The sequence below is a fragment of the Equus caballus genome, chromosome 15 (assembly GCF_041296265.1).
Source record: "Equus caballus isolate H_3958 breed thoroughbred chromosome 15, TB-T2T, whole genome shotgun sequence".
NCBI classification, from domain to species: domain Eukaryota; kingdom Metazoa; phylum Chordata; class Mammalia; order Perissodactyla; family Equidae; genus Equus; species Equus caballus.
Genome location: NC_091698.1, coordinates 28,597,869 through 28,622,348, shown reverse-complemented (window position 1 = coordinate 28,622,348; position 24,480 = coordinate 28,597,869). Strand labels below are relative to the sequence as shown.

The 24,480-nt window shown below is 54.8% G+C and overlaps 1 protein-coding gene across 2 annotated transcripts; it reads right to left on the bottom strand.

Annotated features, from left to right (window-relative positions):
• Positions 1-441: 441 nt before the first annotated feature.
• Positions 442-24,159, bottom strand: LOC100063322 (myelin and lymphocyte protein). Of its 2 annotated transcripts, XM_001494113.5 has the most exons (4): positions 23,834-24,159; positions 6,337-6,504; positions 5,117-5,242; positions 442-959 (listed from the first exon to the last, which is right to left on the bottom strand). In XM_001494113.5, exons 1-4 carry the CDS (start codon positions 23,924-23,926, stop codon positions 885-887), a joined length of 462 nt encoding a protein of 153 aa, XP_001494163.1. In that variant the 5' UTR covers positions 23,927-24,159; the 3' UTR covers positions 442-884. The 2 variants fall into 2 exon arrangements, with proteins under 2 accessions (XP_001494163.1, XP_003362976.1); XM_003362928.5 differs by lacking the exons at positions 5,117-5,242; positions 6,337-6,504 and having other exon boundaries at positions 23,834-24,059.
• Positions 24,160-24,480: the final 321 nt, after the last annotated feature.

Sequence of the window (24,480 nt, the reverse complement as noted above, 5' to 3'; positions counted from 1 at the left end):
TGGCCCAAGGAAATTCTAAACACAGTTTATTATCCAAATCACTAACTGGAACAGAACACACAGCCCACTGCCCAGAACATCTCTGATCAGCTTCACAGAGTGAGAGGAAACTTCTACACCTTATTTTCTTGTGGCTTGGGGACCTTCTAACTGAGCACAGACCTCTTTGTCTTGTAGGAAAAAGAAGAGACCCTAAGACTGGTAAGTGGCGAGTTTCCAGAGAGGAGAAGCCATCTGAGGCTCCTGGTAGCTGGGGAGGGTGGGAGACCAAGTACCGGGCTCTCTGAGTGCAGTGGCCGAGCACACACACCTCTCACCTGAACTGCCACTTGATGCCACCTCTAGAGATTCAGTCTAAGCCCAGGATTCCTCAGAAAGAAAGCTGGAAAGATGGTCCTGATACTGGGGAGTCAAAACAAAACCAAAAACACCTGAGAAAAGTATTGAACACAAAGGCACTTTATAAAGTATTTCAAAGCTTTATCATCTTCCCCCATGGAGATGGGGGCTCAAAAGAGCCTGTGGAAGATTCCAGCAGAGAGTTCGCAAGATCCGGTCCAGGGGTCAGCAGGGATCTTTGTTTCCTGCTCTCTCAGATCACAGACTCCACACTCCACCCCACCGCCCCCTTTCACAAATAGGAGATGACCCTGAAAGACGCCTCAGTAGTTGGAGGTTAAACGCAGCAGGTCCCAACCCTGACAGGAGGGACAGGGGAGAGTCAGCATAACACCCACAAGACACACAGCATTGCTTTTTTTTTTTTTTTTTTTGGTTTCTTTTTTCCACCATGGAGAGCATTTCTGCATGCTAGAAAGTTGTGCTGGAAGGCGGGCCGATCAGTTAACACCGTCTGGGTTTTCAGCTGAAGTTCTTCTGCTGCTTTACGAAGACTTCCATCTGATTAAAGAAAATACCGCATGGACCACGTACAGCAGAGTGGCTGCATATGAAAACACCTGAAATCAAGATAAATGACCATTAACGGGCACGCATTGGGAGAGGACAAGGCGTGGGCTGTCCACACTGGGCCAGCTGCTCAAATGGTGCTTGGGACAACAGACATGAAGTGTGTGGACTGCGACTGCTTCCCATCACCTACACAGACATCCTTTCTTGCTGAGCACAGATGTGGCCCTGAATGCTTTCAGAACAGAGCTCCAGGTGACCTCACTATCCACTGGACATGGTGTGCAAGGTCAGCCATCTGCCATCTCACATTATCATGCTGGTGCCACCCAACTGGAAACCAGGGTCCTCAGAGGCCCCTCAAATGATACTCACAGGTGAGTACCAGCTGCTCTCTGTGGGAAACTTGCTTCCTCCACACCAGGAAGAGCCGGGTCCACCAGCTGTGAGCCCAGCGGCCTCAGCTGGAGAACATGAACACAGGGTTTGCTGGCTCTGGTTAAGGTCTCAATGCTGCCTGGACATCCTCACACCCATCAGAATGTTATTCTAGGATCATAATCTCACAGACACGGGCGAGGAGCCAGGCTCACAGGACTGAGGGACAGGGACAGGGAGGTGGGATTGTGAGATGCTGCAAAGGAGGGGCTCCTGAGAAAGCTGCTGGGAAGATGCAGTCGGCTGTTTTGACACGGGGAACAAAGGCCCTGGAAAGGTGGCAAACGGTCACCCATGGCCTGTCAAGCCCCTGAAGTGCTGTGCTCACTGGGCACCATCTATTTCTAAAGGCCCGCTGCCCCCGAGTCCAATATCTGCTCCTGGATCTGTGCCCTGGGGCGTGGGGTCAGGCGTTTCCAACCAGGCACGACACTTAGGGCAGCTACACGTCCGTGACCCGTGAAAATGCCCAGAGACACCAGCCGTCACCAGGCCTGCCCTCTCCCGCCCCACACAGGGTGAACCCTTCACCCTCCTTGGCCAGAGGCGATGAGTCAGCTGCGTATTTGATCACACATCTGAGAGATCTCATCTGGGAACTCTGAGGCAGCCCGCCTGAAAGGAGCGGTCACCATGGATAAGCAGCCCCCAAAACACCTCAGCCTGTCAGGCAGGAGCAGGTTACTGTCCGGGCAACTCCAGACCCAGCGAGAACCCTTGGCAGAGGCACCTCAGAAGTCCCCACAGGAACAGGACACAGAGCTTATTTTCCAAGTGGGGCAAGAAATGGGACCTTGGGGACATGCACAGCAGGGACATGAAGGGACATCCTGAGGTTTTCAGAAACCCCTCTCCCTAAGTGGCTGCCATTATTGCCCTCCAGTGTTAGGATCCAGAAACCTCCAGATTTCTGCAGAAATTTCCAGCTCCCCTCAGTTGGCACCCACCAACCCCAGGGATCCTTCAGTGCACATACTGTCTGTCCGCAAATGGGGGAGAAGCTCAGCTCCTGAGGCAAGTCCCAGTTAGGAGTCACAGAGGGCAAGAGGTAGACCAGATGCTCCCCAAGGCCTGGGGTGTGAGGAGAAGGTCTTGAGACACCTCCCACTGCCCGGACGGGCCTCCCCGAGAGCATGGGAGGCCGTGTGACGGCTGGGCAGGGTCTGGGGTTGAACCCTGAGTGACCAGGACTCCTTCCCCTGTGCACGGACACAGCTGATATTCTGAACAGAAAGGCGGGACTTCACATTCAGCCCAGCTCGTATTCCCCTTGATGGTTTCAGCCCAGCACCCCTGCCTGCTGAGAAATCGTGATTCCGGGTTCTGGCACTCCTGACTCTGCCTGGGCGTGCTCAAATTTCTCTAACCCAGCTAACAGAAAGGGGGACACAATCAATTGCGGACTGGATAAAGAGACGCTGGGATAGTCATGAACGGAATACTCTACAGCAATGAGAAGAAACAGTCTGCATCTCCACCCAACAGTGAGACGAGCCTCACAAACCTAAGGTGGAGAGAAAGAAGCCAGAGAGAAAAGACACACTGTGCAACTCCATTCACATGAAGTTGAAAATCAGGAAAAATTGAGCTAGGCAGCTAGGAATCAGGCCCGTGGTCATCCTTGGTGTGGGTGCACAGTGACGGCGGCAGGACAGGAAGGAGGTCTCTGGGAGCTGTTTATGATGCTCTATTTCTTAATCTGCATGCTTGTTACACAGAGGGGTTGACTTTATGGAAACTCATCAAGCTGTGCACTTGCATCCTGCTCACTTCTCTGGATGTGTGTTGCATTTTGATAAAAAGTAAAAGAGAAGTTGGAAAATGGTATAGCCCAGTGGTTCTCAGCTAGAGATCTGTCCAGTAGGCAAAGGCATTAATCCACCCCATTTGGGTTGTTCTGTCAAGTGCTGACCCACTAGCCACGTTCCATCTACATGTCATTACTGTTGTCTGCAATAACTTTACGGAAGTTGTTGTCAAAAGCCTTATTGATGTCTGGCGGAGAGAAGGCTTCTGGGGTTGGGATGGGGGGAGGTACAAGGATCTCTATATGAGGGGGAGATGAAACAGAGTCATTTGAAGGATGACGGAGGAGGTGGATGACCAGCCTCCCAGGGGAAGGAAGAGCATCCTAGGGGCTGCCTGGCTGTGCTACTGTTTAGAAACCAGCCATCTTGGAAGATGAGCCAAAATGGGAGACATTCTTACACTGTGGGACATTGGAGGGGTGCAGGGACCAGGAGGTGGCCATGTTGATGGACCTGGGAAGTAGGCTGAGAGCTTAAGAGGAGCATGTGGCCTCCCCAGGGCAGGGGACAGGGTACAGGACAGCAGACATGGCTTTGAAGAACCTTCTCCCAGAGACCAACAGTGCCTACCCTGTGGGATTCTCTCAGCCTCTGCTCTGTCCTCCCCAAAATGTGGGGACAGCACAGCTTTGGCTCCTGGAGGTGACATCCTGTGATCTGTCATTACATTTGACCTCGGAATTTCCTTTATTCATAGGTTGACCTCTAGAAATCTGAGGAGTGCTATTTCTGAAATTTTCTCTTATTTTTTAAACAATACCCTTGGCTAGAAATACATCTGATATGGTGAGTTAGCACACGTGTGCAAGCCCACCATGCACAGCTCTGGAAAAAAGTTTATGAAACCATACATTCTCCTATTCCTGTCATTCAAACTCATTCCATTGAAAAGGAAATCCATGTCATGACCTCCCCCACCAGTGGGTCTGGCCCACAGTGGAGAACGTTCCTTTTAGAGCTCAGAGACCTGCACACACCGTGCCCCCGGTCACACACAGTCGGGACCCGTGTTTGTTCTGCTGACGGGGTGAAGGAGGCTCAAGCCCTGTTCCCCCAGGGCTCCTGTGAAGCCTCGGCAGGGAGCTGTTCAATAGCCACAGTCCTCGAGGGGAAGGGCCAGGAATCACCGTCCCATTTCACAGAGGAGCAGGCTGAGGCTCAGGGAGCACAGGGGACGTGCACGGGGACTGGTGGAGACGTGACCTCCGGCCTCTCCTCCTACCACAGGTGCTCAGAGCTGTGGGGCAGGAGACACCGTCACGAGGAGCCAAGGCCTGATCACACGGCAAACACCCACAGCGGGGGTCTGTATGTGCTCTGACCAGAAGGGCCTCCCCACAGCCCAGCCCAGAGCCAGGGCCTGGGGAAACCCCCGCCACTCGATTTTCACCCCAGGCCTCAGTCTCGCGCCCCTGACTGTGCTTCCATGGAAGACCGCTCAGGGGGCCAGGACACCCAGGGGCCAGACTCACTGCTCCAAGCTGGTGCTGACGGTGCTCACAGGGCACCTGGCCTGACACCAGCCCCACCCATTCCCGGGGACCTTGGAGCATGTTATCCTGCTCGTGGTGCCCTGGTTCTCCATCTGTGAAATGGGGATGACACAGCGCCCACACCCCAGGGCTGCTGTGAGGGCTCAATACGATGGTTCACGGAGAGCTCGGATGGTGCCGGGCATCAGCAGTCACATCCTTACACACCTGCCCTCCACAAAGCCCACGCAGGACTAGACCCTGGGCCAGCCCATGCCTGGACAGCACAGCCCTGACCAGGGGACGAAGGGAGTCTTGGGCACGTCCCTCCCTTCCCCATGACTTTGTGTCTTCATGACGAGGGGAAGGTCTATTTCATTCAAAAGTCGGTGAACTAAAAACAGAGGGGAGGGCTCGGGCAGCCTTCCGCTCAGACCCCGTCAGCGGGCGGTGGGAGCTGTGACCATGGCGGGTTGACGGGGGACTCACCGAAGCAGCGATGTTTTCATGGTAATATTTGTATATAAAGCCATTTTGCATTAAAATGGTGGCCAAAGCTTCCAGGACAGCGGCGCTGAGGTACAGCAGGGCAGTAATACTGTGGTAGACTGCATCCTGCAGGGTCAGAAAGGGCCGTCAGAAAGATGGGATCCCAGACATGGGTATGTGGGGCAGCTGTGGTCCCAGCAGGGCCCTGTCCACCCCACCTGTCCCCACCTGGCATGGCTCAGGTCCCTTGGTCATCTTCTGCTACTTCCTTTGACTCCCCCCACCCCATTCACCATCACCACACCCTCTAACCCCCACCTCACAGAGGTCGTTGGTCCAGCTGAGTTTCATCTCGCTGGTTTGGGGGCAGAGGAAGGACTTCAGTGGAGAAGGGACGCTGCTCTCCCTTGAGAAGGATCAAGTGAGGGGGGCAGCTTGGGACTGAATAGGTAGAAGTTGGTTCTGGACTTGACAAATGTCATACATGGTCACAGTCCTGGTTCTGATGTGGCCTCAGTGACCAGTGCAGGGGAGAGACGGGGAGGCAGGGGGCTCCAGGTGTGTTTACAAGTGAAAAAGCACTAGACTGGGGTTCTGAGTAATTTGAGCTATAATTGGAGGTGGTTTCTCAAGTGTAAGTAGGAGACCTTTTGAGAATGAGAGGCCGGGCCAAATTGCCCCACCCCTTCCAGGGGACATAAGGGGCAAGGGTCCATGTGTAAGTTTTGCCCTCTTGGTGGGCCTCAAGGAAGATTTTATGCAGAACAGAGACCACAGGCCATCTCTCTCCCCCACCAAGTCCCTCTCTGGTGACCCAGGTTTAGAAGCCTGTGACATGGAGCTGGGCGGTAAGCGTGGCCTCATACTGGGCAGCCCAGGCCAGACCCCAGGACCCTGCTCCCAGGAGATGGAAACCAGACCTCCTGGACGATGGGAGATGCCAACGAGCCCCTGGAGAGGAGACAGGATGGGAGGCAGTCACACAGGAGCAAGCAGAGCAGACGGTGACAGTCAACCTCTGCCGTCCCCTTCTCCTGCCCTCCTGGCTGCAGGGAGCCCTGGGCTGCTGTGCACAGCTCAGAGCTGAGGCCCAGCCAGCTCAGCCTTGGAACATGGGTGGGAGATGGCTAGAGGGCAGCCTCACCCAGCACTGGAAAAGCCAGCCTCCCAGGGGAGACGGTCCTACCCACCCCACCCAAACACCCAGAGCTGGGACTCACCAGGGAGACCCAGGAAGTCTCACCACCATGGGCACCAATTAGGTACAGGAAGAGCAGGACAGTGGTGCCCACGAAGCAGAACACAGACACGAACATCACCCAGCCCTGGAGCAGGGGGAGGGGCACCAGGGACGAGGCGATCAGGATCCACACGAGGCCCCCAAAGACCTGCAGAGGGAAGGGGGGCAGGGTGAGCATCGGGCCAGGAGAGCCCACGCCCAGGAAGGGCCAGACCAGAGGTCACGCTGGGGCACGAGGGGCAGAAAAACAGCAAGGAGGTAGAGAACAGCGGGGGGCATTTTCCTCACCAAGAATGACTCTTTCAGCCCCAAGGCTCTAGCCTGATCTCCAATCTCAGTCTTTCCCAATCCTCTGCTTCCTTGCCTTCATTCACTATTTAAATACGCTTTTTTATTTTTTATTTAATGAACACTTATGTCACATTTATATGCCAGACACTGTCCTAGCACCTTACAAATACTAAGTCAGTTAGTCATCACACAACCCTACGAGCAACATAGTGACCCATTTGTCAGATGGGTAAACTGAGGAAAGTGGAAGTTAAGTAATTCATCATCTGAAGAAAGGATTTATACCATTCAATATTATCATTAGATGGGCTAATTCTGTGATTATATCCTTCCTCGTATTTTTGATATAAAAATATCCTTTCTGTTATAAAATGGTAGTGACCAGAAGATTCTTTTGGTCTTCATTGGCAAAATAAATTAGTCATGCTATGTCACTAGCTTTTTTTTAAAGGAATTCACCCTTTAAATCTCCAAGTCCCAGAAGTTGGGCTGGAGTTGGGCTGTAGGAAGGACCCAGGTCAGCCAGGTCTCCTCGGGTGGCCAAGGATGGCATGACAACAGCACTCCCTCACCATCACCCAGATTCCACCCCAGGTGATGTTTGCAGGGTCAGTGAGCCCCAATCAAAGAGGAGCGTAGGGACAGATGTGGGGGTCACAACACCCCTCAGTGCCACAGTCCCGCTCCCCCTGTGGACAAGCTCACCCCAAGCTGGGACTCTCTGTACTTGTCTTCCCTTCTGCTTGTCCCTCCCAATGACATCAGCTCAGTGTCATTTACCATCCCCACCAATATAAGGACTGCGCTGGGCGTGGGCTAGGACATGGCGGGAGATGGCTTTGCAGTCAGAGGTTCCAAGGTACTGTGACCCTTGCACCATCCTCCTGAGAAATGGGGGCTGAGGATGGGCTGCTTCCTAGGCCTATGTCCCCTGTGGTGTGAACTCAAGTGGCACCTTGACCTCATCTCCCTGTCCCACTGCCCACCTGCTTGGTAAGAGACACCACTGTCCTCACAGGGGTTCTCCAAGACTCTCAGCTGAGAAGCATCGGGAGAAAATCACAGTTGGTAGGAAAATCTGTGCAATGAAGTATCTGGAGTTATCAAAACCAAGTTGGGCTTAATGAATCAGATCTGGGCATCTCTGCCCAGAAGACTTCCTCTGCTGATGAACCTGAGATGGCCTGAAGGAAGGCATGTGACAGAGCGAGTGGGACACACGTTACAATTTATAGCTAATTGGAACAAAATCACTTCAATCCAGATGATCAGACTGCCAAAGATGAGACGTGTGTGTCGATCCCATCCACACTTGCCTTTAAGATCAAACAGGTCACTTGGCCTTTTCCATCACAGGCACTGACACAGGCACATGAGCTGACGGCTGAGATGGACTTGGATTTAGGAGGCAAGAGAGTGTGGCATGGAGAAGAGGGAGGAGCGGGCATGTCCATCCCGTGGGCAGAGGCAAGGGCCTGGGACACGCTTCTCCTAGGCATCCTGTGCCTGGTCAACGGGTGACCAACCAAAGAGGACCAATCTAAGTCAGGTCCCCATTCACGAGCTCTCAGGGAGCCCTGCTCTGCCCCTTGGCAGCATCCAGCACAAGACAGGTGCCTCTGGTTAGTCACAAAGTGGCGCTGTCCCTGACCAGGTGAGGGAGGGGGTGAGGTCCCCCTTGCTCAGGGCTGACTCTTGGGTGTGGGACACAGGGAAGACCCGTCCAGCCATGTGTCAGTGTCCGAGTTAGTTCCCTGGCCTTCAGGGCCTCCTGGTAGATGGGTGTGCCTAAACAAGCGGCTGATAGACCAAATCCCAGAGGAGCAGCTGGCGCTGCACGTGGAGGGGAGAGCCCTCCGTGATGGAATCCCACGTGGGACCCAGCTGGCACATGGTGCCTGTCGGTGGCCAGTGGACATGGCATTGAGGGACACTGAATGCCACGTGGAGAAAACGGTTCTCTTTGTCACTCTTCTCAGTTTTCTGACTAAGGCAAGGAGAAGGGATCAGGGCGCAGCCAGGGGTCTGGAGCTCCCCCAGAGCATGAGCTCTGAGGACGGGCAGGCAGAGGTGACCTGGAGAAGGGCATGGCTTTTATTCTTAAGGGAGTGATATAGTTATTCTGGAAAAATTAACTGTAAAATGCATAGGAGGTAAATTAAGGCACAGGGGTACCCGGAAGTGGCACAATCTGAGAAGGCAGCTCTCAGACCCTGGTCTCAGGCTCAGTGCCCTGCACCTCATTCAGCTCTATTCCTCCCCGTGTGGCTCGGTCAGGAATCAAAGGCAGAAAGAGTGAGCGGAAGTCAGAGCGCAGCGCAGTCCCCACACTGAGTGCTCGTCACAGAGTCATGAGTGAGCACCAGCGAGATGGGGCCGCAGCTCTGGGCTGAACTTCCGGCCCCCAGTGCAGAGGGAAGCTTCGAGGTTACCCCGACTCTCCACCTGCTTTGGGTGTGTGCTTCCACCAGTGTGAGGAAGACTGTGTTCCAGCTCCCTAGGAATGCTCCCTGTCACACACACTCACACACACACACACGCTCATACACACTCACACCCTTATGCAGATCCCCGGGGTCTCTGGGAAGAATCCCGTCCACAGGAGCAAAGTCCAGCCTGTGCCCCATCCCAGCCCTGCCCCCTGGGACCTCAGGACCCTGTCCCGCCTCTGGGTGCACCACCTTGCAAAGGGCCTTTAAAAATCATGCTGACTTTTTCTTTAGATGGTTTCTCTGTAGCACTGAGTTTCATAGTAAGATGGCGGGGAGAAGTTCTCTCTCTTTTAGACAGCTTTAACGAGAGAGAATTCACACACTACACAGCTCACCCATGTAAAGTGACAATTCATGGTTTAGGATGATCACAGACATGTGCAGCCATCATCTCCACAGCCAATTTAGCACATTTTCATCCCCTCGAAGAAACCCTGTGCCCTTTCACTACGGCTCCCTCCACCCCTCCCATCCCTAAGCGACCACTGACCCACTTCTAGTCTCTATTGATTCCCCTATTCTGAACTCTCACGAGTTGAATCATATATAAAAGGTGGACTTTTGTGACGAGCTTCTTTCATTTAGCATAACATCTTTCAAGGTGAGACATTCTCTCTCGAATGGACTCGTAGGAAATATCTCCACCATCACAGCACAGCCCACCGGCCATTCTGACCCACCATGTGGGGACACTGAGTGAATGTGGCTCAGCTCTTTGGAGCCTCCAACTGGGAAGAGCTGAGGAGCCTCTGGTTCCCAGGGATGTTCTCATAGGACACATGCCACCAGGCCCCGTCTGTTCCAGAAACATATTCTAAGTGACACGTCATGTGAAGGGAATGTCCTCACACAGAGGAAATGATTAAACCCTGGGGGTTTTGCTCCCAGGAGATGGGCAGTGGGCCTGCCCTGTACCCCTCACAGCCCTTCCCTGCAGGTGCCCAGGGGACAAATGCAGGGCAACCTGCACAGGGGACCATCTGGGAGGGGGCTGAGGTGGGTGCAGAACACCCCTGAGAGAGGACGGGTGGAGCAAGGAAAAGAGACGAGGCTGAGAACAGAGGGTCTATTCCAGCTGGACGTCTGGGAGCAGCGCCCTGGACACAGACACGGATGCTGTGACAGCTCCAGTGCGGATGCTGGAAGGGGTCACAGCTGGAACAGCTGTGCAGGTGTGAAGGTCCCGCTCCTCCCGCCACATGCCAGCTCCCGGAGCACCTGCACCACGCAGCGTCTGCACGGGCGGAAGCATACGTGAGCCCTGGAGAGGGGCTCTCCCCACATGTGCTGGAGGAGCTGGAGCAGGTGACTCGGCCTCTTGGGCCTCGGCTTCCTCGTCTGTAACGGCATTTTGCAGCTGTCTCCCCACACTGTGGGCTGGTGCAAACTGGCTGAAACCATGGAGGTGAGTGTGAAGCTGCTGGCACTGTGCCCAGCACCATCCAACAACTGGGGTGGGACACTGCTCACCCAGGAGGCCCACAGCCCAGTGAAGACAGACACAGAGGCAGCCTGTTACAATGCAGGATGATGCCCCGTCCGAGTGGGCCTACCAGGCCTGGGTGGGGCAGGGCCCCATCGAGTCTTGAAGGGAGAGATGGATGTAACTGGCTCACCTGGCCACAGGTTCACGAAGCAGCTCTCCAGGGGGAGGAAAGAGTACACACGAGTCCAGAGGATGCTGGAGCACCCCTGAGGGCTTCAGAAGGCCAGGAAGCCACACACCAGGTGGGGGACAAGGAGTGGCAGGAAATGGGGCTCGAGGGAGGATGAGCCTGAGACAGAACTCATCGCTGGGCCAGTGTGGAGGCCTCCAGGCCCCGCTCAGTGCAAAGCTGCTATTCGGCGGGAATCACGGACACAGCCAGCGCCTGTCACCCTCCCCCTACTCAGTGTGCAGAGAACAGAGCAGACGCTGCACCCACACCCAAGGAGATAAGGCCTCCTGGGCAGGGAACAGCCCACCCCATCCTGACCTCAGGACCCCGGTGGACAAATATTTGTCAAGAGCAAAGGGGTAGGTGAGGGTTCAAGCATTTCCCTTCCTGAAGAAAACTCTAAGCAGCTTCTAGCTTCCAGGCGGCAAAATGCTCAGAGACGATCATCTTGAAACATGAGGCACACAAGTGGTGACAGGGGCTCAGTTTCCCTTCATTTCTGTCTACAGTAGAGGCTAGATTTCCCCCCACCCCTGCCTGCCCATGGGTCACCGTCCTCCACACCAGAGAAGGTGCAACTGGCTGGTGTGCTCTCAGACGAAGGTCTCTAAGTCGGGGGCCAACAGTCACCTGGGTGGAGCTCTCTCTCTGGGCCAGGTCCCCAACCTGGAAAATGGGGGCGCGGCTCTGTGGTTCTCAGCCCTCAGTCTACACTAGAATCAGACACACCTGGAAAAACACCAATGCCCAGGTCTGGGGCCCAGGGTCTGACTAGACCGCAGAGAAGCAGAGTTACAGGGCAAGGAACAGACACCGGGCTCTTTGTCAAAGGCCTGGGGATGTGTCTACACCACACGAGCCTGTGGACGATGCTCTGGTGACCCCGTCAGACAGAAGAAGCAGCGCTTGCTGTCTGCACACCCTGCCCGGCTCAGCAACGGCAGCCCAGATGCTCTGCAGTTCCCGCCTGGACATGGGCAAAGTTCCCTCTCCTCTCCTCTCGTCTCCTCACCTTGCCTCTCCTGTCCTCTCCTTAAGTTTCCAGTCCCTGTCTTGCCTTGAACATGAGACTAGGTCGTCCCTGGGTGTCCTCTAGACGCTGGGACCCGGCCTCAGCGTCTGTGAATGAGGTTGACCTGGTGATCCGAGGCCCCACCCACCCTGGTGTTTCAGGACTGGAAACCACCCGTCTTTAATTCAGTCCAGTTTAGGATGCTGAGCAGAGCTGAGGTTCTCTAAGAACCAAGGAGACCGTACAAAATGAGACAAAAAATTCCCCAAAGCTTAATAGAGCTTACATCCGAGGTCTACCGGATCAAATGACTTTTGTGAAAAAAATCTCCTCAGTAGATAGTCATGGGGGGAACTCTCATGTAAACTTATAGAAGGTTCTCTCTGTTTCTTTCTGAATTAATCCACAGGAGGCAGGCAAAGGTGGTTAAGGGTGTAGACTTTAGAGCCAGAGTTACCGAGTTTGTATCAGCTCTGTCACTTACTAGCGGGGTGGCCTGTTGTCCCTGGAGGAGTTACTTAACCTCTCTGTTCCCTCTCTGAAAAACAGTGATAACAGCAGTGCCCACCTCATGGGTTTGGGCCCGAGTGCCTGGCACATGGGGAGCACTCGAAGTGCTCGCTGTCACAGCTGTCATGTGATGAGGCAGAGCCTCCCCTGTAACCACGTGACATCTCAGGAGGGCTAGGATCTCACCATGCACAGGGACCCCCTCCTCACCCGGGTGCGACCCAGGATTTAAAGGTAACTTCAACAGCATCAAAGAGAAAAACCTGTGATCTCCAGGAAACCAGAAGTGGAGGAAAATGTGTGTGCCTCAGCGGAAAGACAGAAAGAACATAAAAATATGAGCAAGTCGGGGCTGGCCCTGTGGCCGAGTGGTTAAGTTCGTGCGCTCCACTGCAGGCGGCCCAGTGTTTCGTTGGTTCGAATCCTGGGCGCGGACATGGCACTGCTCATCAAACCACGCTGAGGCAGCATCCCACATGCCACAACTAGAAGGACCCACAACGAAGAATATACAACTATGTACCGGGGGGCTTTGGGGAGAAAAAGGAAAAAATAAAATCTTTAAAAAAAAAAAATGAGCAAGTCCTCCTGCAAACAGTGAGCCTCCGTCATAAAGGGGAAGGGATCCCCCAGCACGTTCTTGAGATCCGTGTGGCGTTCCCCTGCTTGTGCGGGGCTGAAGGAGCTCCACGTGCACAACCGTCCAGTGTTCTTGCTGCAGGACGTGGACACCTGAGGTCAGTGCAGAGGAATTGCTCAAATTCTCTGGATGTTCTCGGGGGCTCCATCTTACTGTGTCAGGGTCTCCACAAGCAGACCCTCTTCCAATAACCAGTCAAGACGTGAACCACAGAGCGCTTCCCACACACACGTCTGCGCATGCGGCCCCTCGGAGCCCAGCGTCAGAACTCCCACCAGCTCCAAGGGCACCGGGTGCACCCTGAAGGTGCGTGTGACAGGAGTTTGTGCCTTGGACTCGAGAAGAAAAGGACTGGCCACAGAACTTAGACTGTGCACCCAATACTCAGCCATCTTGTCACTTAGGTCAGGTGGGCAAAAGTCATCCTCCAGGAAGGAACAGAAAAGCTGGCCACACTGGATGAGGCTCGTCCCAGCTGCTGGGTGCTCTCCCGAGGCCACAGGTTCAGCGGCCCTGATTCTGCTGCTGGAAGTGTTTGTCCCCACCAAGCTCTGTCAGCAGTCAGGGACCACACAATGCCCGGAGGGGTGCTGTGGAGGGGACTGACCAGCACAGTGACCGTGTGCCCAAGGAGAGGATCACAGTCCCAGGTCCAAGTGTTGCTGACTCAAAAGTGAGTCTTTCTGTGAGTTAGAGGGCACGTCCTGTGTGTGTGTGTGAGTGTGTGTGGAGGCTGGTTTAGGATGAGCTCCTGCAGGGAAGGGCAATGGCATCAAGGTGAAGTCAAGAGGACATGAGCCCAGGGGGCAGGAGAAGCACGGAGAGGAGGTCAGAGGAGACAGACCAAGTCCCTGACACACTGGAGCCTCCCAGACCCCAGACAATGGGGCTGAGGGCAGCCGGGACCTGAGAGGCAGGGAGAGCAGGAGGCAAACATGGAGGGGCTTCTTCCAGACCCCTAGTTCTGTATGAGCCCCTCCGCCCCTCGTATGGAGGAGCTCAGCTCAGCAAGTCCACGGAGGGGCTTCCTTCACTTGCTCACTTGCTCACCCACTCATTCATTCATGCATTTAACAGAAGCCGAGAGTGACCACGACCACGGTCAGCACTGAGGGCAGATCCATCCAGGGAGACAGACTTTATTCAAAGACACATGAATAAGTGGAGCCCGTCTCTCCCTTCCTGTCCTCTCTCTTCCAGTCCCGCCACCAGACCCTCTGGAGCAGCTCTGGGTCGAGCAAGGGCAGAGTCAGATCCTGGTGACACTGCCGGGGCCCCAGCGAGGGTGAACACAGCTCAGCTCCTCTGACCAGGACACGGGGCCCAGAAATCTGCACAGGACCCCCATTCTGACACCAGGGGACATGTCTGGAGGGAGGCAGAAGACTCCTGTGTGGGGACACCCTCCCACTCTGCCAATTATTGGGAATCTGAGCTCTGTGGCTACTCCCAAAGTGAAAACAAGCAGTGGTGTTGAGGCCCCCTGACTCAGTTTACCTGCTCCAGTTGCTCTGCCCTCCCAGACCCTTCATCAGCAGGCTCCCTCCTTCCAGGGGACCTATCCTGTCACCATCCCTCCCAAGGCAGCTTAGGGGATGGTTCTAGAAAGACTCCTAAGATGTAAAAGCTGGGTGGTTCCTTCCTACAAGACCCTTAAATCCAACTGTCCCCAGCTTATCACCAAGTACCTACAGAGCAGGATGGAGCTAGGGGAGGTGGGGAAAATTTTGAGCCAGAAGCTGCCACCTCCCTGAACCAACGCCCTCCCAGACGGTGATGCACTGACCCTGATGATAAATCAGTTTTAAAGGTTTGCTCCGGGCCCACTGGTAACTGATTCCTTCACCTTTGGGCAGATGCAGCAATTTGCTTGGCTCTCAGAATTCAAAGCTTTCCCCCTACCAGCCCTGTCACCAGGCTGGCAGGGCAGTGCAGAGAGAGGCTCAGGAAGTCCCCACCCCCAAGGCAGAAGGCAGGACAGGACTGCCACAGCCCCCTCTTCCCTTTGGCCATCCCATCAGGCTGACCAGGGGCAGCTCCGAGCACAGGAGCCACTGGAAAGCCCTACAGAGGGTGGTGTCTATGCAGTACTTTTGGACCCCAGGGACAAGTCACGTGTGCCTCCACAGCCCAAACCACCCCCTAATCTCTCTCTCCCCGTGCCTCGCGCACCCTGCCCTGGAAGGGCATCGAAGGTCAAAGGTGGTGTGGGATCGGCCTCATGGCCCCTCCTACAGTTGCCCCCTTTGAGCGCAGATCAGCCAGTTGATGGGAGCAGCTGTTTGACTTATTAGTAAATTAATGATAATTGCACCAAATAGTTATCGAGCAGGAGCTGCGGGCACCACGTGGTTTGAAGAGCTTTGCGTACATTACACTCCCTTAGTCCTCACAGCAATCCTTGAGGTGGGTGCTATTATAACCCCATTTCATTGATGCAGAAACTGAGGCGCAGTGGCCCACTCACACTCCCACAGCTGCTGAGGGCCAGCTCTGACAGGCTGGTTGTGGAGCCAGGTCAGGACAGCCCAGTGTGTGGCAGTCACTCAAGGCCACCCACGGGCAGTTCACCATGAAACCTCCCATGTGTAGGGCCGGCTTTGGAAATGGCCATGAGAACAGCAACACGGAGGGAGAGGAGACCGCCCGGCAGCCTTCGTTCTGCTCTCAGCCTCCCTGGGTGTAGAGGAGCAGAGAACCCAAAGGAGGAGGCCATGGGAGGCAGCCTCCCCTCCCCCACCCTCCACTGGCTAACAGGCTCTGTCCCTTCAGCGGAAAGAACACCAAGGTGTGTGTTTAAGACCAAAAACAAGCAAAAGATGCAAACCCTGAAGGACATCACTCCCTCTTCTGCAGACACAGGCCTGAGGTCGTCATCCCCAGGTCCATCAACCTGACCTTTGTCACCCCCACCCCCGCCCCTATTACCAGGGTCGGAATGTGGCCTCCCCTCCAGCCCAACTGCCTTCTAACAGGAGAGGGCTCTCCAGTACAATTCCAGGTCAGCTGAGAGGGGCTGGGTGGCCCTGGGCCTTCCTCTTCCCACTGCCTGTGCAGATCAAGGTGTGATGGCAGATGACAGGCCTTTCCTCCAGTTCCTGCATATTTTCTCATGCCCCAGGGCCTTGGTACCTTGAAGTGACTCAACACAGGGGTGGTTCTGACCCAGTGTGGAGAGAACAGCAGCTATTAATGAGCTGGGAGTGCTAGAGAGCCTGGAGCAGAGAATCAAGGCCAGTCCATTCCCCTAGGAAGTCATTATGCTGCTGGGGCCCAGCAGGAGCCAACCAGGAACCAAACCTTCCACCAGAATGCAGAAGGCAAGTCAGGGCCCAGGACTCAGAGAACCCAGGGAGCTGCTCCTGCTCCCGGGACAGTCTGCAACCTGTGAGGAGTTGGCCACACTTCCCCATGGCATCAGTGCTCCAGGGACGAGGGGGCCACCCACTGTCCTCGTCCATCAGCACCCGAGGAGGACACCTGCTGGGCCATCTCATAGGGCCTGCTCTTGCTGGTGTGGGGACTGGAATGGCCACCCTAAGATATGTCTCTTTGGCATGAGGACTATTTGAGGCTGGTTTCTTTGCAGACAGGAAAGCAACTAAAAAGTAGAACTAAATCTCTATCTGTAAAGGTGCCTCCCTCTCTGCACCAGGAAGAAGAAAGGAGATGACCTTGTCTCTAGAAACTCTTAATCAATGGGGAAGGCAAGGACTTAAATCTGCATTTGTTTATTGTTCTTGTCTGGTAACCTCCTGTAACTGACTTCCCTTCCCCTCCCAATGTTGGCATTTCCTTAAGGATTAAGCATCTTTCCTTAGGCTAGGAACTGATTGCTGCGCTCACCTGTGACCGCCCAGCTCCAGACAATAGACTTGCCTCCTGCTACGCCCACCGAGATAGCAGACCCACTACCTGCTGTGTCCATCAAGTGCTGTGCCGACAGGGCAATCGTGAGTATTGTGGGAGGGACATTTCAATCACATGTGAAACACCCTGTTTGGGGGTATATGTGCACCCCACTTCTTCGGTGCTCTTTCTTCCTTCAGGAAGAAAGGCCCCGGGCCATGGTTCCTCATAAAGCTTTGTTTAATTTTCTCTTGCTATTCTGTCTCATGTGAATTTAATTCGTTCTCTGGCCAGATGAACCCACTTTGGATAGAGGAAATGTCTTCCTCCCCTACAGTGGCCTTTGGTCCAAAACACTATTTCCAGGGACTGAGAATTGAGAGGCCAGAAGGAGCCTGGACGGGCTTGTGTCAGGAGTGGGAGCCAGGGCTCAGCTCTGGATCCATCGGGAGTCAGTCCCCAGCCCCCATCCAGTCTAGACTGGCTGGCCTCCTCCCACCTCAAGGCAGGCCCCAGGGGACCCAGTCCACCACCCCAACCCCTCCCTCAGAGGATGTGCCTGAGCCCAGAGCAAAGCCATCCATTCCTAAGGCTGCAGACCCAGCCTCGGCCAGCAGCCCAATGCACTCTCCCACTCTCTGTGGGCCTGTGGGTGCAACAGTCAGCCTTTGTCCCTGCCTGACCCGAGCCTGAGCTCTCCCTGCCATGGCATCTGGGACCCTCCTGCTCTCTCCTGAAAGTGCTGGGACAGAGAGATTACCCGACCTGCGTCAGGTCAGGTCGAGGAGTGACTTATGGAAAAGTTAAGAGCAATCTTTCTCAGTGGAGCTTGGTTATGACGACACACACATGAGCCTCCCAGAGCTGAGCCCACCATCACACTTAGCAGTTTCCAGAGAACAGCTCAGAGTCATTGGCTGCTAATCAAACCAGGCCTCTCGTTCTGGAAAAACCAGAAAAGTCACTTCTCAACTCCCAGAACTAACGCCTGGGAGACCTTTGCCTGTAATTCCCCCCTTTAGAGAGGGAAGGAGAAACCCGGGCAGTGTCCTCACCCCTTCTAAACAGCCACAGAGAGGGGCCCACAGCACAAGAAGGTGACACAGGGCCAGGGGTCAGTGGGCACAGCCAGGGAAGGCCAGCCTCACCCACTGTCCTGCACTGGCCAGCAGGGCCACCCCCACTCTCTGGGGACTGTATGAGGGTCCCTGGCTGGGGCAGCACAGAGAGGGTGCCTGCCCTGAACCCTGGAGACCCTCAGGACCCTGGCTTCCTGCCTCAGCCTCTCACTGAGAACTGTCCCCACTGTCCTCTCCCCCATAACAACGTCAAGGGGGTGGCCTAGCCTACTGATGCCCACTCCAAACCTCGCCAGATCCATGGGGGCTGGGCAGTGCTTATCAAATGCAGATTCCTGGGCCCACCCAGGCCCTAGTGGCTCAGAACCTCCAGGGTGTGTATGTGACAAGCAGGACTGAGGGTGCGAGCTCCCCAGTGGCTCTGAGCTGTCCCTTCACTCCCTGTGGGGAGAGCAGGGGACAGGCCTTGCCCAGGGCTCCCAGGTGGGCGGGGTCCCCTATTCATGATCCCTCCTGCTGTGGGTAGTTCATCCCTGGTGTCTGAGTGAATGCAGGAACCTGGACGTGACCTGCTGTCAATGAAGAAGTCCCACCCTGGAGACCGGGGCACCTGGGCAGCTGCCGCCCCTCTCGGAGCCTCAATTTCCTCCCAGCTCTGGAAAGTCAGGTTTCTGCTTCTGCATCTCTCAGCCCAGGAGTCCTCATAGGGCCTTCTCAGTGAAGCCGGAATATGGACCATGCCCTGGAAAGCTGCTCTGTCACCATGCCCGCCACCCCACTGCCCGATCCTGGTTCTGGGGTCCGAGGATCCCAGACAGGTGAAAATGTAGGGCAGGTCTGAGGACCTGTTCGGTCACTCTCAAATAACAAAAAGTCCCCAGTCACCTTGGGTCACAGAAACAGGCTCATGTTAGTAACTACTGTGTCCAGTTCACTGTAAGAATGGAAACTGCAAACCGACTCCAGGTGGCTCCCCCACCCCACCCCACCCCAAAAAGTGCACCCTACAAGCGCTGCCTCCCACCAGGTGACCCTACCCCTCTGAGTCCCTAAGCTCCTGGGGACACATGCAAGGAGGGGGTCCGCCCTGGAGAGGGGGTGGCACTCCAGCAGGCTCTGTCCACAGAAAAGTTCTCTCCATTCCAGCCTTTCTTTCAGGGGCTGCACTGCACACAGGCTCAGGGGAGGGAGCCGGGTTAATGACTTCACAACCCCTTTCCAGGCATTTCCTTCCCAGATTCTGAAAGTGGGGGCAGGGGGTGCTTTTCCTTCCCAAATTCTGAAAGTGGGGGCTGGGGGGGTACATCCTGGTACTTTGTGAGAGAAGTTTCCTCTTGGACCCTGGCCTGAGCTAAGACAAACAGCGTCCTAGGTTAACATCCTGTGCTGTAAATGGGGGCCCAGGGTCAGGACGCCCCTGGCTTAGAAGGGAGGAGGAGGAGGAAGAAACAGAGACTGTGGTTCCAAAAGGCATGTCCCCTTTGGTTGGGGACAGGGAACAGGGACAGGCAGAGCCCTGGGTGCAGCTGTTGGGGAGGGGAGACCCTGGAAGTTCCACTGGGGCCTGTGTGGGGTGCACTGGGACCCCACTGCCTACAACAGCAGCGTGGCCTGTGGGCTTGGGGGCTCAGAGAGCCAGGGTCACACCCCCTGGTTGGGCTGCCTTTCACCTCCCATGAGGACCCTGAGCTTTCAGAGGGCAGGAGCTCTGGGCTGGGGTGCTGAGCAGGGTAAGGTTGCCAGGTCCCACCCTGAGCCATCGCCCTTCCTGCTCTGGTGGGCAGTGTCCCTGCCTTGGGAGGGGAGGGGAGCCCCGCCCTGTTGGTCCTGGAGGCCAAGGGTTTCACACCTGCCCCTCCCAGGCTATTGGGAGCTCAGGCATGGAAATGGGAACTGTGAGTAATCAACTCGCCTGGATGACAGATTTAAAAACTAATCAAGCATTTCACACCCATTGGACTAAGAGAAAATTACAAAGTCTGATGCTACCAAGTGTGGCCAGGATGAGGGACAACGGGGACTTTCATCTGCTGCTGGTGGGAGTCGGGAAGGTCCAGGGTTAGCCTGAAGCTTATACAATTTGGGGACCTTCTTTATAAAAGAATAAAAAATGAGTCTGAATCTTGGAAGGGGCCTGAGCAAGTGCGGGTCCTGAGCTCAATTAAACTTCATAAGCTTCCCAGTGACTCCGCTACGCGGCTGTGTGAATTGGAATAACCCTTTTGGACAGCAGTGTGGTGACTCTGGGAAGATGAAGATGTGCGTTCCCTATGACCCAGCGAGTCCAATCCTCTGTGTGTCCCCCAAGAAATTCCCAACATGTAACCACAGAGGCCAATGCAAGAATGTTCTTTAGCAATGCCGTCTGCAACAGCAAAAAGCCACCACTGGAAATGGCCAAAATGTCCATCATCAGAAGAATGGACAAATAGCATCAATGTATATAAACCTCAACACCGTTGCATGGAAAGCTCGCTGCAGAAGGACATGACAGGACGACACTATTTCCATGAAGTGTGAAAACACAGCAAACAGCACCCATGGAGCTCATAGGCAGTCAGGGTGCAGGGAAGGGCTGACCCTGCCTGGGCGTCAGGACCACCACGTCCAGCCCTGGGCTCCTGAGGATGGAGGGAGGGGAGTAAGACAGCGGCACATCCAGGGCTTAGAAGCCTCCTGAAAAGCTTATTTCCTTCATACTGAAAGGAAATATGGCAAAATATTAAGATCTGACAAAGCTGAGTGATAATTACAAGGGTGTCTATTAAAGTATTATACATACTTTTTGGTAATATTTGAAATATTTCTTAATTTTTGTTTTCTTAAAAATTGAAGTGAAGTTCGTATAACATCAAACTAACCATTTTAAATTGCCCAATTGAATGGAATTTAATACATTCACGATGTTGTGCAATCACCACCTCTATCTAACCCCAAACATTTTCATCCCCCAAAAGGAAACCCCACACCCATTACGCAATTGCTCCCCATTCCCCTCCTCTCAGCCCCTGGCAAACCACCAGTTTGTGCTCTGTCTCTGTGGATTTGCCCATTCTGGGTATTTTACATGAACGCAATCATACAATATGTGACTTTTTGCATCTGTCTCCTTTTACTCAGCGTAGTGTTTCCAACTGTGTGGAATGTCTCAGTGCTTCCTCCCTTTTTATGGCTGAATAATATTCCACTGTGTGAATACGTCACAGTTTGTCCATTCATCCACTGATGGGACATTCTGACTGCTTCCATCTGCTGGTTCCTGTGAATAGAGCTGCTATGAACACACATATCCATCTACCTATTCAGGTCCCTGCTTCCAATTCTTCTGCTTATAAACCTAGGTGTGGAATTGCTGGGTCATAGTGTAATTTTTTTGAGAAACCACCAAACTGATTTCCACAGCGGATGAACCATTTCACATTCCCACCAGCAATGTGTGAGGGCTCCAATTGCTCCACATCCTGGCCCACACTTGCTATTCTCCAGTTTTTTTGATAATAGTCATCCTAATTTCATGTGAAATGGTACACCACTGTGGTTTTGATCTCATTTTCCTAATCACTAAAGATGTTGAGTATCTTTTCATGTGCTTATTGGCCATTCCTATATCTTCTTTGGAGAAATGTCTGTTCAAGTTCTTTGCCCATTTTCTAACTGGCTTCTTTATCTTTTTGTTGTTGTGTTGTAATGGTCCACACTTAAAAAAACTCTCCCAGGGCAGCCAGCACCTCCTTGGGCCCTTTCATTCTCTGCTCTTTCACACAGCAAAGCACATCCAGCTTCAAATGTACAAAGTGTGCAGAGGAAACTTAAAGGACTGGTGTCTGCTTTCTTCCTGTTCTCCCTGCTCCCTGGGAGCCACCCCCAATCTAGAGAGGAGGAAAGAGATTGGAGGTGATAGCTGAGGCATCCAGCATCTCTCGGGAAGTGGGGGTGGTGGTCGGCATCTGGGGAGCAGGGGCTGAGGTGGAGGAGAAAAAACAACTTGAGAGATGGCTGAGAGGGAAGTGGTCTGGGCAAGGGAGAATTATTTCTTCTAGAAGACCGTACTATTGCAGGTCACAAAACTGCCCCTGGAGGTGTAAGTTTCCACTAACCCAGGAAATTTCCTACCTCCCGGCTCTCTCCTTTCACTTAGTAGGGTGGGGGCGGGGGGGTTTCCTCCTCTCTATTCTCCCACAGACCACCCTGCCTGGCTAGGCTGTCCCTCCGCCAGGGGCACTCCTTCCTCTAGGCTGGGACACCAAGAGGAGGCAGTGGGCACTGGGAGGCCCTCCCTTCTGTGAAGCCAGGTCCCCCCCACCCGCCATCTCCTGCTGCCGCCTGAGCCAGCTCTTGTGAAGGCAAGAGAAGGAGGTGCCCCAGAGTCCTCTGCATGGAGCCCAGCTGACAGCCTCTCATGATTCTTGTCACAGTGCTCCCCAAACAGCTGCAAAAGCAGAGGAAGCCCCTCATTAGGGCAACAGAAGAGACACTAGGAGGACTCTTTGTTGCTTAAAAATCCCTCTGCCCATCACGCCTCACTGTCAGCCACCATCTCTTTGGTCATGAATCTGCTTTTGTAAACACAGTGGCCTCTGAAGGAACCACCACCACTCATCCCAGGTCCTGGGCACTGTGCGCTCATCTTCAGATGTCCAGCCTCGGGCAAGCACAGGCCAAGTGCTGAATAGACGCACCCAGAGGAGCCACTTGGGGAAAGGATGTGCCAGTGGTGCAAGCCCCTCCCCACTCTGGGTCTGGGTGTCCATATCTATAAATGGTGGGGCCGGGTGCAGTGTTGTCCAGGGTTTCTTCTAGATGTCACTTTCTTGACCCTGGCTGGCCCCAGGACTTGACGTCACTCTGGATACACACAGGTGTGAGCTCAACTCAACCCTCACAAATGCAGTGATACGGGGCCACCAGGAGACCTGAGTCCCCTTAGCCCTTTCTCCAAACCCTCCATGGATGACAGAACCTGCTCCCTGTGCTGGTCACACCCTCCTGACTCCAATCAGGCAAGAAGAAGCTGGGGTCCTGTTTTTAAACAGTTTTGAACATCCTCTTTTCTAACCAACTCTTCTCCTTCAGGGGTGCTGGGAATGGAGTCCCCATGGCTGCATCACTCAGCACCCACATAACACACACAGCAGCCCCTGGGCCCTGGGGAGTTTAGCCTGAGGGTAGTCTGAAGCCTAAGGACATAGTGAGCACTTTACCAGGAGCCTAGGCTAGGAAACGCTTTCCTACAGCCACCAGCGGAGCTGTGGGGCTCCAGCCCAAGGACAGACCAATGTCAGGAGGCCTTCAGACTGCTCAAGGTCAGCCGCTACATGGGACCAATTTTGCCAGCCCTCTCCCCTCCCCCGACTCCACACACAGGGCAGAATGACTGTGGCGGAGCAAACAGTGGCCTGTTTTATTATTTCCAGGTCAAAGTTGTCACGAATAAGTTCTCTCCCCAGAAACCTTCAAAGGCCAGAAGAGAATAACCCGGATTCCGCTCCTCCCTCACCAACCCAATCCCCACGCCTCGGTTGGTGATGCTCAGGCTTCTTTTGCTGATTTTTGTAAACGAAATCCTAACCCTGAACAAAGCTGGGCACCCCTACAAGGACGTCGCTCTCGCATAAGGGCTTCCTCTGCGCCCATGGGAAGCGGGTCAGAGCGCAGCTTTGGAACCAGCGCGCGATGGATGGACCCTAGCCGGCGCCCAACGTCTGACCCATTCGCGAATCTGGTTTTTCCACCTAAATTGTGGAGACTGTTTCTATCATTGTCCTTGGTCTGGGAGGGGCCAAACGACTGGAGTCGGGGAGATTTGCTTCACTCCGGCCCGGCTATCCCGATGCTCCCAGGACCCACGCAACCTGTGAATCTGGTCCGGAACCCTGCGCAGAGACCCGCGATAGTGCACGGCTCAGCCCATCCCACGCCCTCCCAGGCTCCGGCCCAGCCACTCACAAACTCCAAAATAAAGAGCAAGTCGGGGAAGGTGGTGAAAACCGCGAAGCCGCTGGGCAGGGTGCTGCCGCCCGATGACGCTGTAGGGGCCATGCCGGCGTGCTGGTGTCGGCTTGTGGACAGGACGCGCGGCTCTGGCTCTGGCTCCGCGCTGACCGCTCTCTTGCTCTCGGAGCCCAGCAACCCAGTACCCCGCGCCCAGCTTAAGTGCAGAAGCGCCCGGAACCCAGGAGGGAGGAGCCCGGGCCGCCGCCTGCCCCGCCCCGTCCCTCCCCGTCCCGTCCCGTCCGAGCCAGCCCTGCGCGCCCCGAGGGACCCGCCAGACTGCCTCGGGCGCCACCCTGAACCACCCGAGGGCGCACAACCGGATCGCCGAGCTGGGGCGGGGGCCTGACTCGCTCGCCCCACATCCAGGTGCCATCTCGCGTGGGGAACAGGAAAAGTCCCTTTGACGGAGCGCTTCGCACGTTTTGCCCTCGTGGCAGAGGATCTCCATCCCTTAAGAATAAGAACCGTCACTAACTAGGCTCCAAACTCCCCACAGCGACACCCCTCAGGTCCCCATTGCTCTAACTGTTCTTAAGATGGATCTCCACTTTTCCACTGGGTGCGTTAATGTGAGCGACCTCCGCGTCCGGGCTCGCGGT